Source organism: Mobula birostris, chromosome 1 (assembly GCF_030028105.1).
Source record: "Mobula birostris isolate sMobBir1 chromosome 1, sMobBir1.hap1, whole genome shotgun sequence".
Lineage (NCBI taxonomy): Eukaryota > Metazoa > Chordata > Chondrichthyes > Myliobatiformes > Myliobatidae > Mobula > Mobula birostris.
Window position 1 is genome coordinate 221,337,318 of NC_092370.1, and position 13,775 is coordinate 221,351,092.

Below are 13,775 nucleotides of genomic sequence, written 5' to 3' on the forward strand. Positions count from 1 at the left end.
CAAACCTTATCAAGGTGTGTGGCACCTTACCAATCGCCTTCTGAAAATCCGAGTAAATGACATCCACTGCTTCTCCTTTATCCAACCTGCTTGTTACTTCCTCGAAGAACTCTAAGAGATTTGTCAGGCAAGGTTTCCCTTTACAGCTGACTTTGACTTATTTTATCATTAGTTTTCAAGTACCTCGAAACCTCATCCTTAATAATAGACTCCAACACTTTCCCAATCACTGAGCTCAGGCTAACTGGCCTATAATTTCCTTTCTTTTACCTTCCTCTCTTCTTAAAGAGTAGAGTGACACTTGCAATCTTCCAGTCCTCCAGGACCATGCTAGAATTGAGTGATTCTTGAAAGATCATGACCAATAGATCCATCATCTCTTCAGCAAACTCTCAGTACTCTGGAGTGTAGTCCATCTGGTCCAGGTGATTTATCCACCTTAAGACCTTTGAGTTTGCCCAGTACTTTTTCCTTTGTAATAGCAATGGCACTCACTCCTACTCCCTGACACTCACAGACCACTGGCACACTGCTAGTGTCTTCCACAGTGAAGACAGTTGAAAAGTGCCCATTGAGTTCATCTGCCATTTCTTTGTCCCCCATTACTACCTCACCAGCATCATTTTCCAGTGATCCAATATCAACTCTCACCTCTCTTTTACTCTTTAATTAACTGAAAAAAAACTTTTGATATCCTGCTAGTCTGCCTTCATATTTCTTCTTTTTCCTTATATTTTTTTAGTTGTCTTTTGTTGGATTTTAAAAGCTTCCCAGTCATCCAGCTTCCTACTCACTTTTGCAACCTTATATGCCCTTTCCTTGGCTTTTATGTAGTCCTTAACTTCCCAAGTCAGCCATGGTTGCCTAGCCCTGCCATTTGAGAACTCCTTCGTCTGTGGGACACATCTGTCCTGTGCCTCATGAACTGTTCCCAGAAACTTCAGCTGTCTCTGCTCTGCCACATTCCCGCCAGCATCCCTCCTCCAACCCCCCCTTGGCAAGCTCTTCTCCCATGCCTCTGTAACTCCTTTTATTGCATTGTGATACTGATACATGTGAGTCATGTTTCTCCCTCTCAAATTGCAGTATAAATTCAATCATATTATGATCACTGTCTCCTCAGGCTTCCTTTACATTGAGCTCCCCAGGAAGATCTGGGTTGTTACACAACACCCAATTTAAGATAGCCTTTCCCCGAGTAGGTTCAAGTACAAGTTGCTCTAAAAAGCCATCTCGTAGGCATTCAACAAATTCCCTCTTGCAATCCAACTCCAACTTGATTTTCCCAAACCCCTTGCATATTAAAGCCCCCTATTACCATTGTCTCATTACCCTTATTACATACCTTTTCCAGCTCCCTTTGCAATCTCAACTCCACATCTTGGTTACTATTTGGAGGCCTATATATGATTCCCATTATGATGTTTTTGCCCTTGCAATTTCTTAACTCCACCCACAAAGATTCATCATTCTCTGAGACCATGTCACCTCTTTCTAAAGATGTAATTCCTTCTCTTACCAACAGAGCCATACCACTGCTTATGCCTTCCTGCCTGTCCTTTTGATAGAAAGCATATCCTTTGAGGTTAAGCTCCCAGCTGTGGCCTTCTTTCAGCCACAACTCTGTGATGCCCACAATGTCATACCCACCAATCTCTAATTACACCAGAGTTCATCCACCTTATTCCGAAATCTACACATATTTAAATACATCACCTTCGCTCCCGCATTCTTCGCACTTTTGAATTTTGCCTCAGTGGTACAATTTAACTCTTTGCTCTGTATGCATTTGTATCCAATCATTGGCTTGTCCTTACATTCAAGTTACACCCAACACCTACTTGTAAGCTTACTGGCTCATCCTCAGCTCTATCATCCTGGTTCCTATCCTACTGCCATGTTAGTTTAAACCACTCCAACAGCTCCAGTAAACCTACCTGCAAGAATATTGGACCCCTCGGATTCAAGTGCAACCCATCCCTTTCGTACAGATCCCACCTGCCCCAGAAGAGGTCCCAATGATCCCCGAGTCTGAATCCATGGCCCCTGCTCCAATTCTTTCACCTCACATTTTTCTCATTCTATTCCTATCTTCACTGTCGCGTGGCACAGGCGGCAATCCTGTGATTACTACCCTCGAGGTCTTGCTTCTCATCTTCCTTCCTAATTCCCTATATTTTTCAGGACCTCCTCCCCTTTTTCTTCTTATGTCGTTGATACCAATATGTACCACGACTTCTGGCAGCTCACCCTCCTTTTTCAGGATATTGTGGACGCGTCCAGAAACATTTCAGACCCTGGCACCTGGGATGCAAACTACCACCTGTGTTTCCTTTTCTCGTCCACAGAATCGCCAATCTGTCCCCGACAACAGAGTCCCCTATAACTGCTGCCATCCTTTTCAGTTCCCTACCCTTCTGAGCCACAGGGCCAGACTCAATCCCAGAGGCACAACCACTGTTCCTTCCCACAGGTAGGTTCCCCTCCACCCCCCCAAACAGTACTCAAAATGGAGTACTTATTGTTGAGGGAGACAGCCACAGGGATGCTCTCCACTATCTGATGTTCCCCTTTCCCTCTCCTGACAGTCACCCATTTATCTGTCTCCTGTAGCCTTGGGGTGACCACCTCCCTGTATCTCCTGTCTGTCACTGCCTTACTTTCCCTAACAAGCTGAGGGTCATCGAGCTGCAACTCCAGTTCCCTAACATGGTGTCTAAGGAGCTGCACTTCCATGCACCTGGGGCAGATGTGGCCATCAGGGAAGCAGGGAGTCTCCTGGAAACCCCAAATCTGACACCCAGAACAGAACACCGGCTCTGTAGACATAACCCCTATTCTCTCAAGATTTAAATAAGAAATAAGGAATAAATTTAGCTAGACTCTGCCTGTTAGTTAGACTCGCCAAAGCCCTGTTTGAGCCAAAGCCTTCCTGCTCTGCCTCAGACTACTTTGACACCAGCCGCTCCCACGATGACCGCTCTGCTAGGTGGTACCTCTCTTTTATAGAGACTGGGTTTTCCATCAAAAATATTTATTTGACCTGTGTGGGAATGCTCCTGTTGCATCTGTGCAGTACTCCAATCAATGACTCCCATCAAAAAACTTGCTGCTTTTTCAAGCTCTTTGTCGGACCTGCACAGGAACGTTCCTGTTGAGTCTGCGCAATACTCCAATGAACAAGCCCATGGTATTATAGGAAAAATACTAACATGGATGGAAGATTGGCTAAGTGGCAGGAGGCAAAAAGTGAGAGTACCAGTGAGTACCAGTGTTCCACTGGGGCTGGTGTTGGGACCGCTTCTTTTCATGTTACATGTCAATGATTTGGATGACGGAATTGATGGTTTTGTGGACAAATCTACGGACAATACAAAGATTGGTGGTAGTGTTGATGAAGGATTGGTGGTAGTGATCGCTGGTAGTGTTGATGAAGGATGTAGACTGGGAAAATGGGCAAAGAAGTGGCAGATGGAATATAGTGTAGGGAAATGTATGGTCATATACTTTGGTAGAAAGAATAAACCCAAAGACTATTTTCTAAATAGGGAGATATCAGAGATGCAAAGGGACTTGGGAATCCTTGTGCAGGATTCACTAAAAGTTAACTTGCAGGTTCAGTCAGTGGTAAGGAAGGCAAATGCAATGTTGGCATTCATTTTGAGAGGATTAGACTTTCAAGGCAAGAATGTAATGCTGATGCTTTATAAGGCATTATATTAATCAGACCACAGTATTGTAAGTACTTTTGGGCCCCTTATCTAAGAAAAGATGTGTTGGCATTGGAGAGGGTCCAGAGGAGAATCACAAGAATGGTTCCAGGAATTAAAGGATTAACATATGAAGAGTGTTCGATGGCTCTGGGCCTGTACTTGGGGGGGTTAAGAAGAATGAGGGAGGATCTCATTGAAACCTATGAAATATTTAAAGGCCTAGATAGAGTGGACGTGGAGAAAGATGTTTCCTAAAGTATGTGGGTGAGGGGTGGTGGTAAGGACCAGAAGACACAGCCTCAAAATAGAGGGACGTCCATTTAGAACAGAGATGAGAAGGAACTTCTTTAGCCAAAGGATCGTAAATCAATGGAATTCATTACCACAGATAAGTTCTGGATTAGTCAGAGCATCAAAGGTTATGGAGAGAAAGAGGAAGTATGGGTTTGAGAGGGATAATAATTCAGCCATAATGGTATGGCAGAGCAGGTTTGATGGGCGAAGTGGCCTAATTCTGCTCCTATGTTTTATTGTCTTGTGGTCTTATCGTATAAGAGAATCATTTAATTGTCTTATAATGGCAGGGTAAAAGCTGTCCTTGAGCCTGGTGGTACGTACTTTCAGGATTTTGTATTTTCTGCCCAATGTCTGGGTGAGTGGGATCTTTGATTGTACTGGCTGCTTCACTGAGGCAGCAAGAAGTGTGGACAGAGTCCATAAAGTGGAGCCCTCTGGTGTTGGGCAAATAATACAGCCTGTTTAATGTGGTTGACTGTACGTAACAAGAGCCTTGATGTGGGGATGTCAGCAGAGGGTAGTAAACTAATGAAATTTGCAAAAAATTAATCCTATTTCAAACACCTCTAAACCAAGGCCACTCCAACCTCAGTTGCTGAGCAACAAGGTATAATCAATGCCTGTGTTTGCATGCACTCCATGTTTGAGTGGAGGCCAAGCTCCACGGCATCGCCGACTCATTCACTGAAGTATACCACACTGCACTCAGAAGCCAAGCTCCAAGGCATTACTAACTTGTTCACTGAAACACATCAGAGGATGAACCATACACTAAAACTCCACAAGACCAATACTCCCTGCCAGTCTGCCCCTAGTTGTATCACATTGCACTCAGTGAATAAAGGTTCACGCAAGGTCCTGGAAACCATGGACCTGTTCCCACACATCCAGAGCCACCTCTTGGTGGACGCAAACATTGATGGACACAGTGCTAGTGTACACAGCCTGTAGTCAATTAAAGATTAAAGATACAAATTAGCTTTGTCACATGTACATCAAATCAAATCAGTAAGGATTGTACTGGAGGCAGTCTGTAAGCGATGCCATGCTTCTGGCGCCAACGTAGCAAGCTCACAACTCGCTAACCCTAACTGGTGTATCTTTGGAATGTAGGAGGAAGCCGAAACACCCAGAAGATATCTGGGTGAGAGTAAGAGTTCGGCACGAACTAGAAGGGCTGAGATGGCCCGTTTCCGTGCTGTAATTGTTATCTGCTTATATGGTTATATCCAAGCGGTTATGGAGAGAATGAGCAAAGTTCTTTACAGTCAGTGGCTGGAATTGAAACCTGATCACTGGTGCTGTAAAGCGTTACGATATCCGCAATGCTGGTGCTAGAAATGTGGTGCCCCAGCACATCCTTGGAGTGTTGACACAGATGATACATTTCACTGTATGTTTCAATGTACTTGACAAAAAAGCTAATCTTTAAGATTTTTAAGAGCCTCTTAAGTGCCTCTACCTACCATCATCTTGATCAGCAAACACCAACTACCCAACACTGTGTAAAAAAAAATCCTACACACCTCCTTTGAATGTACCCCCTCACCTCAAATGCATACCTTCTCCTATTAGATATTTCCATCCTGGAAAAAGGTACCAGCTTTCTATCTGTGTATCTCAATTTTATTTAGCTCTATTAAGTTTTCCCTCAGTCACTGCCATCCCTGAGAAAACAACCTAAGTTTATCCAACTCTCTTCTAATTCAAGGAGCATCCTGATAAACTTCTCATGCAGCCTCTCAAAAGCCTGCACATCCTTCCTGTAATGGGAAGACTAAATTTGAATGCAATGCTCCAGATGTGGCACAATCAAAGTTTTATAACTTCCTGACTCTTGAACTCGGTGCCTTGACTAATAACGGCATGCTTGCCAGATGCCTTTTTTATCAGCCTAATGATTTTTGCAGCCACTTTCAGGAAGCTCTGAGCTTAGACCCCAAGATCCCTCTGTACATCTCAGCTGCCTCTAACACCCTCACCACAACTGAAGGCAGTGTTCAGAAGCCCCCTCACCACCTGAATCCTCCCTTACATGCCTCTGCCCCTCCATCCTCCTTTCAAATGGCACCCTCCCACGCAGCACAACTATACCTGTTGGATTGTTACCTTTTAACATTATTTTGCTTTTATCGTCAGAAAACAACTGGGTTGAAGTGCTGTATAAACATACACTGACTGCATGGCCCTTACATAAAATAAAAGATCCCTACCTTGTCAGTCCTTCTTCGTAGAGATACACCACCAGAGGGTCGAAGGAGGTTACCAGAACATATAACCGCACATCAAACTTGAAGTCTGTTGGTAAGTAGGAAATAATTAGCTCCACAATTGAACACACAGTGATTAGACACGGAACTGAACATCTAAATGCATGAAATGGCAATTTGGTTCAGCCTCAGTATTAGAAGATTCAAACACATGAGAAGCCTTGGCTGTAGAACTGAGAGTTTCGAGGCTGTATTTAGATGAGATTAAATTTTTAAAGATTAGCTTTACTTGTCAAATGCACATCAAAACAGAGTGAAATGAGATGTTTGTGTCAAATCAAATCAGCGAGTATTGTGCAGGGCAGCCCCCAAAGTGTTGCCATGCTTCCGATGTCAACACAGTATGCCCGCAGCTCATTAATCGTAAATTTTTGTCTTTGGAACATGGGAGAAAACCGGAGCACTCGGGAGGAAACACACATGGGAGAACATACAAACTCCTTCAAGACAGCAGCGTACTGAACCTCAATTGCTGGTGCTATGAAGTGATATTCTAACCACTATGCTACCTTGCCGCCCATTGAACACTGATGATCAAAGTACCAAGTAAATTTATTATCAAAGTAATTATATGCAACATATACAACCCAGAGATTCATTTTCTTGTGGGCATTCACAGTAAATACAAGAAACACAATAGAATTAATGGAAGACTGCCTCCAAACAACCAATTTGCAAAAGACAACAAACTGCAAATACAAAAAGAAACAAAAGAGGAGGAGAACGAGGAGAAGGAGGATGACGAGGAGGAGGATGGAGGAGGAGGATGACAGAGGAGGATGAAGAGGAAGAGGAAGAAGAAATGTCCTTCCTGATGTGGTTTGTTATTTTATTTCTAATTACTAGATCTCACCGCTTACTTGTAATTTCACAGCTGTTGTTGACTGCTTATTATCGTGTTGCTAAGCAATTAGCTTTTGTCGTCAGGTTGGCCATTTTATATTGTTTGTACATTTCATTTAGTCGCTATCAGTTAGAAGCACTTTGTTAGAAGTTGAGGGAGGTTTGATCAGTGTTTGAATCTACCTTTCGTGAGAATGCCAAAAAGTACTGTCTTTTTACTTGTCTCCATTCGTACTGCAACGTGTGGGTGAATAGCAAAACTGATTACAACTACGCTTGGACTGGCGTTTACCTACCTGCCTAGCTTAAGAAAACTGGGAAACAGAATCACAGTTGAGAGTGTCTTTTTACTATTCTGCCTTCGCTCAAGAGTTTCCCAATTTCCTTAAGCTATACAGATAAGTAAACTCCAGTCCCAGCACAGCTATGGTTTGAAGGTGATTTTATTATTCACCAACATGTCACAGTAAACAAGCAGCCAAGTGGAAAGATACTCTCAATGGTGATTCCATAAAAGATATTGATTCTGCAAGTTCCCACATTACAGTAAGTTAAAGTGTCAGCAATGGAGAAGAGGAGACTTGAAACCAGGTCAGTGTGTTTGTTGCGTTCGTCTAGATTATCGAGACAGACTAGCAGATCAGCAGCCAGCATAGTGATGATGGAAACCCATGCAAGGGCCAAAGCAGCGCTAGCCAGGGCATCATTTGCACAAATAGAAATTGTTGTTAAAGTGAGACAGACTGAATTCAATATAGAGAAATCCCGCATGGAAGCCACATTAGAGGCACTGCAACATGAAAAAGAGGCAGAGGCAACTTTAGCCAAGGCCAAGGTTTTTGAGATAGTCTTGGAGCAGGCAGCTGATAATGATGATGCTAGATCAAACTCACCATGCCATTCAGCCAAGAGGACTACGAAGTATTTTCAAGACCAGTCTGCTTATGTTAATACCCACCCACCAGCAGACACTGAAGACTTAGTCTAGCCAATAAAGACTGCAAGGTTTGGGGGGAGGCTTCTCTTCCTCAGGATAACACAACTCGACACCTATTACCCAAACAGGACAGAACAGAGACTGACTTCTTCTAATGCTCGTACTTACACTGAACAGGCATATACCTCATAACATTCATTGACCGGCCACTCTCTCGCCCATAGGTACGAAGGAGACATGCAGCCATGTAATAGTAGATTCCAAGGCTCCTATGTACCATAGCATAACAAAGGTGATGACGCTGCTCAACCTCCTGGTAAAATGCTCAACAGCCCCAATGAACCCCAGCCAAATCACAATATGTCAGATCTTGCAAGATTCATAGCTCATTATGACCTGCTGACAGCTGGACTCACAAAATTCGATGATAAGCCAGAATATTACTGGGTTTGGAAGTTCATGTTGTCCAATGCCACTGAAGACCTCAACCTCAAGCCTAGTGAAGAACGCATCCTACTGACTGACTAAAGGCTACTATTCTACAATTTGATCTGATTGACCCAGAATCTGATGCTGAGATCTGTCCACAGGTCACATGCCATGCTACTAACATCTCCAGCAGCTGGTTAGACCCTAAACGCTTTGAGGAGTTCTCAAGTTGGCAATTGCCGTCACATGCTACAGCAAGACTCATGCATATGACTAAATCATTTGCAAGAAAGAGTGACTGCAAGGGATGGCATATCTGCAACAGTCCCAGGATAACTTAGGTCAAGCAAGACCATTATTATCTGCAGTCTGCAACATGATGTCTTTAGCAAGAAAACAAACAGAATAACTGGAAAAATAGACTGTCCGAAAATGATTGAAACGTGAACTCTGGTTACAAATCTATAAAAACCGAAACAATATTTTAAGTTTGTACAGATTTGTTTTGCATTCAACGTTGTATATCTGATATGATTTAACTGGCTTATATCGAAGTTTGGGTAGTGATCCCTCTTGAGGACAAAATTTTACTCCTGTATTTCGAATCCAGTTGATGGTCTTATTACTCTTAAATATTTGACTACGCAATTGATCAGGAGCATTGACTCTAATATGTTTAATGCTTTTTCTGTGAAAGCCATGAGTTCAGTTGGTGGCATCTTTTACAGATACCAGGCGGGGAGTGTTATGTACTTCCTGATGTAATTTGTTATTTTATTTCTAATTACTAGACCTCACTGCTTACTTGCAAGTTCACAACTGTGGTTGATTACTTATTATTGCATTGTTAAGCAATTAGCTTTTGTTGTCAGGTCGGCCATTTTATATTGTTTGTATATTTCATTTTGGCGCTGTCAGTTGGAAGCACTTTGTTGGAAGTTGAGGGAGTTTTGATCAGTGTTTCAATCTATCTTTCATGAAAATGCCAAGTAGTACTGTCTTTTTACTTGACTCCTTGCATACTGTAACTAAAACCACCTTCAAACTACAACCATGCCAGGACTGGAGTTTACCTATTTGTCTAGCTTAAGAAAATGAGGAAACTCCTGAGGGATAATAAATAAACAATAAATATCACGAACATGAAATGTAGAGTCCTTGAAAGTGAGTTCATAGGTTGTGGGAACTGTTCAATAATGAGGCGTGAAGTTGTCTCCTCTGGTTCAAGAGGCTAATGATTGCGGCGTAATAACTGTTCCAGAACCAGGAAGTCTGGGTCCTGAGGCTCCTGTAGCAACTTTCTGATGGCATCAGCGAGAAGAGAGCATGGCTTGGATGGTGGGGGTCCTTTGATGATGGATGTTCCACTCCATGTAGAATTGCTCAATGGTGGGGAAGGCTTTACCTATGATGAACTGGGCTGTATCCACTACTTTTTTAAAGATCTTCCATTTAAGGGCATTGGTGTTTCCATACAAGGCTGTGATGCACTAGTCAATATACTCTGTACCACACATCCATAGAAGTTTGTCAGAGTTTTAGATGTCATACCGAATCTTTGCAAAATTCTAAGCAGAGATGCTGCCGTGCTCTCTTCATAATGGCACTTATGTGCTGGACCCAGTACAGATCCTCCAAAATGATAATACTAAGGAACTTAAAAGTTGCTGACCCTCCCCACCTCTGATCCCCTGATGAAAACTGGCTCATGGGCCTCTGGTTTCCTCCTCCTGAAGTCAATAACCAGCTCCTTGGTCTTGCTGACATCAAGTGAGGAGTTGTTGTGGCACCACTCAGCAAGATTTTCAATCTCCCTCCTATATGCTGATTTGTCACGACCTTTGATTCAGCTAACAACTGTGGTGTTGTCAGCAAATTTAAATATGGTATTGGAGCTGTGTTTACCACACAGTCAGAAATGTAAAGCGAACAGATCAGGGATCTATGCACACAGCCTTGAGGAGTACTTGTGCTGATGAAGATTGCGGAGGAGATGTTGTTGCCAATCTGAACTGACTGGAATGTGCAAGTGAGGACATCGAGCATTCAATTGCAAAAGGAGCTATTGAGGTCAAGGTCTCGAAGCTCATTCAAGCAACACATACAAAATTCTGGAGAAACTCAGCAGGCCAGGCAGCACCTATGGAAAAAAGTACAGTTGATGTTTCATTCTCATTGATTAGTTTTGAGAGAATGATATCACTGAATGTTGAGCTGTAGTCAATGAGGTATAATACATCTTTGTTATCCAGATGTTCTAGAGTTGAGTTAAGAGCCAATGAAATGGCATCTGCTGTCGACCTGTTGTGATGTTAGACAAAATGGAGTGAAGTGGATCCTAGTCGCTTTTCAGGCAGGAGTTGATATGTTTCATCAGCAACCTCACAAAGCAGTACATCATAGTGGATGTGAGTACCATTGGATGATAGGCATTGAGGCAGGTTACCACCATTGGGAGGACAACAAGCGGGGTTCTCCATCAAGTTATTTTTTCAATGTTCAGCAAAAAGCCAACATCACCTGAAATATTTAATGTCATTACTGAGCAGCTGACATTGTCGATACACCTCCAATGTAATTCCCTATCTTGGAGGCCTGTGAGTTAAGAATTTTCTGGTGCATACATATCAATCAGCATCATAAAACTACTTGTAGCTTTATTATACAGTACATTTCACATCCCCTTGCAAATACTCTTCAGCAGTAAAGAATTGGAAAATAAGTCTATATTTCACAAGCAGTTAAATTAATTCCTTATGTGATCTTATACAAGCACATCTCCACATCCCACTCACTCAGCACTGATGTGCCACAGGGGTATGTTCTCTCCTTTCTCCTATTTTCTCTCTACATCAATGACTGGATCTCCAGTCATCCATCAATTAAACTGATAAAGTTTGCAGCTGACATCACTGTCATTGGACTAATCACCAGAAGTGGCGAATTAAAGTTCTACTACAAAGTAAACAAGTTAGTGTTCTAGTGCAATCACAACGAATTGGAGCTGAATGCCCTCAAAAAAATGGAGATGAATATTGATTTCAGGAGAATTGTGTCGCTTTTCCACCCACTCATCATCAACAATTCCATAGTCAGTACCGTTTCAGCATTCGGGTTCCTGGGCATCATTACTCTGCAGGACCTTATGTGGGAGAACCAAATCCCCTTCATTAACAAAAGGCTTTGCCGAGAATATACTGCTTGCAGCAGTTGGTAAAATTCCAGCTTCCTCAGAACTTACTGGTACAATCACTGCAGGACTTGTACATGTCCAGGACAAAGAAGAGACCAAGAAAAATCAATGCAGACACTACCCACTCTACAAAGTTCCTTTTCCAAAAGTTCCCTTCTGGAAAGCTCTACAGTGCTATTAAAACAGAAACTTCATACTATTTTAGAAGTTTCTTCCCCCAGGCGGTTAATCTGATCAACCATTCTTGTTAGTCGTCACTGCACTGTAGACACTTTAAACCACTTTATACAATGCTGCTTACATTGCAAGTCCATGCAGGAATTTATGTATTTATGCACATTTCATTCCATATCCATCCTTTAACCTCCAACTTTCTTTTTATATAATTCTTTATAAGTGTTGAATGTTGCTTTTTGTTTCATATTGTGCTCTTACCAATACACAAAAGCAAATTCCTAATACATGTGAACGTATATGGTGAATAAAGTTGATCCCTGATCTTACTTAACATGGTGGAAAGGTGGGTACATCCCAACACAAACTCTTCCTTATACCCTGAGGCAGTTAGTAAAGGTCATGCACTTTGGTAGAAGAAATAAAGGAATAGACTATTTTCAAATAAAGGGAGAAAATTTAGACGCTACAAAGGAGCTTAGGAGTCCTAATGCAGGATTCCCTGCAGGTTAACTTGCAGGTTAAGTCAGTGGTAAAGAAGACAAATGCAATGTTAGGATTGATTTCTAGAGGACTAGAATATACTCGTAAATGCCAGGATGCAATAATGAGGCTTTATAAGGCAATAGTCAGACTGCAGTTAGAGTATTATAAACAGTTTTGGGCCCCTTATCTAAGAAAGGATGTGCTGGCATTGGAGGGGGTTCAGAAGAGATTCACGATAATGATCCTGACAATGATATAATGAGTGTTTGATGGTTTGAGGCTGTACTTGCTGGAGTTTAGAAAAATGAGGGCGGGGGTCTCATTGAAACCTATCAGATATCGAAAGGCCACAAGAGTGGATGCGCAGAAGGTGTTTCCTATAGCAGGAAAGTTTAGAACTAGAGGCATAGCCTCAGAATAGAAGGATGTCCCTTTAGAATAAAGATGAGGAAGAATTTCTTTAGCCAGAGGGTACTGAATCTGTGGAATTTATTGCCACAGACAGTTGTGGAAGCCAAATCATTGGGTCTATTTAAAGCTGAGGTTGATAGATTCTTGATTAGTAAGGGCATCAAAGGTTACGAGAGGCTAGGAAAATGGGGTTGAGAAGATTAATAAATTAGTCATGATGGCAGAGCAGACTTGATGGGCTGAATGCCCCAATTCTGCTCCTATGCCTTTTTGGTATTATGAATGCTAATCATATGTGCTGATGTCCTGGATAGCTTTTTGAGAGTTCTTTTGGTGGGACTATGAGACAAGATGTCAGACAAAGCTGTATATGTGAGTACAATTACAATATTTAAAGGGTTTTAGACAGGTACATGGATAGGAAGGGTTCAGAGGGATACAGACCAAACACAGGCAAATGGGACTAGCTCATGGGTAGGCAACTTGGTCAGCATGATGAGTTGAGCCCAATGTGGGTGGAGAAGATGGCGACGCGCCGCGCGTGCGCAGCCCTCCAGTGAAAAATGATATTGTATCTGTTAAATAGGGGCCGTGGACAATTCTGATTTGATGGAGAATGTACGTGAAAGCACAGAGGAACATCTGGAGAAATTTCTGAAACGCCCGTTCGCTGCTGTCATTACTGTGTGGTCGGGAATCTTTTGGAGGGTAGGCCTCAAAGTCCCCGGCCTTGCCTGCTTTTGGCAACCGAGAGGAAGGTTGAATCTTTCGGACAGAGATGACGCTCAGTACTCGGTGTCAGAGAGCTGATCAGAGCTCGAAGTTTTCAGATGACTCAGAGTTGGATTGTGGTCAGCACGGCAGGGAGAGTTTTTTTTCCTTCTCCCGTCTGCGTGAGATGTGGGACATTTGAGAAACTTTGGACTTTACTGTGCTCATGGACATCTTCATCAAGTTATGGTATTGTGCACTGTTGTAACTATATGTTATAATTATGTGGTTTTGTCAGTTTTTTCAGTCTT

The 13,775-nt window shown here is 42.5% G+C and overlaps 1 protein-coding gene across 10 annotated transcripts in view; it reads right to left on the reverse strand.

Moving 5' to 3' along the window:
- ttll5 (tubulin tyrosine ligase-like family, member 5) overlaps positions 1–13,775 on the reverse strand; it is a 510,221-nt gene that overhangs the window by 426,776 nt on the left and 69,670 nt on the right. For all 10 annotated transcript variants that reach the window (XM_072271858.1, XM_072271833.1, XM_072271823.1 and 7 more), the window contains exon 9: positions 6,224–6,308. In XM_072271858.1, the coding sequence (XP_072127959.1) occupies positions 6,224–6,308 (85 nt within the window). The remainder of the gene's footprint in view (positions 1–6,223; positions 6,309–13,775) is intronic.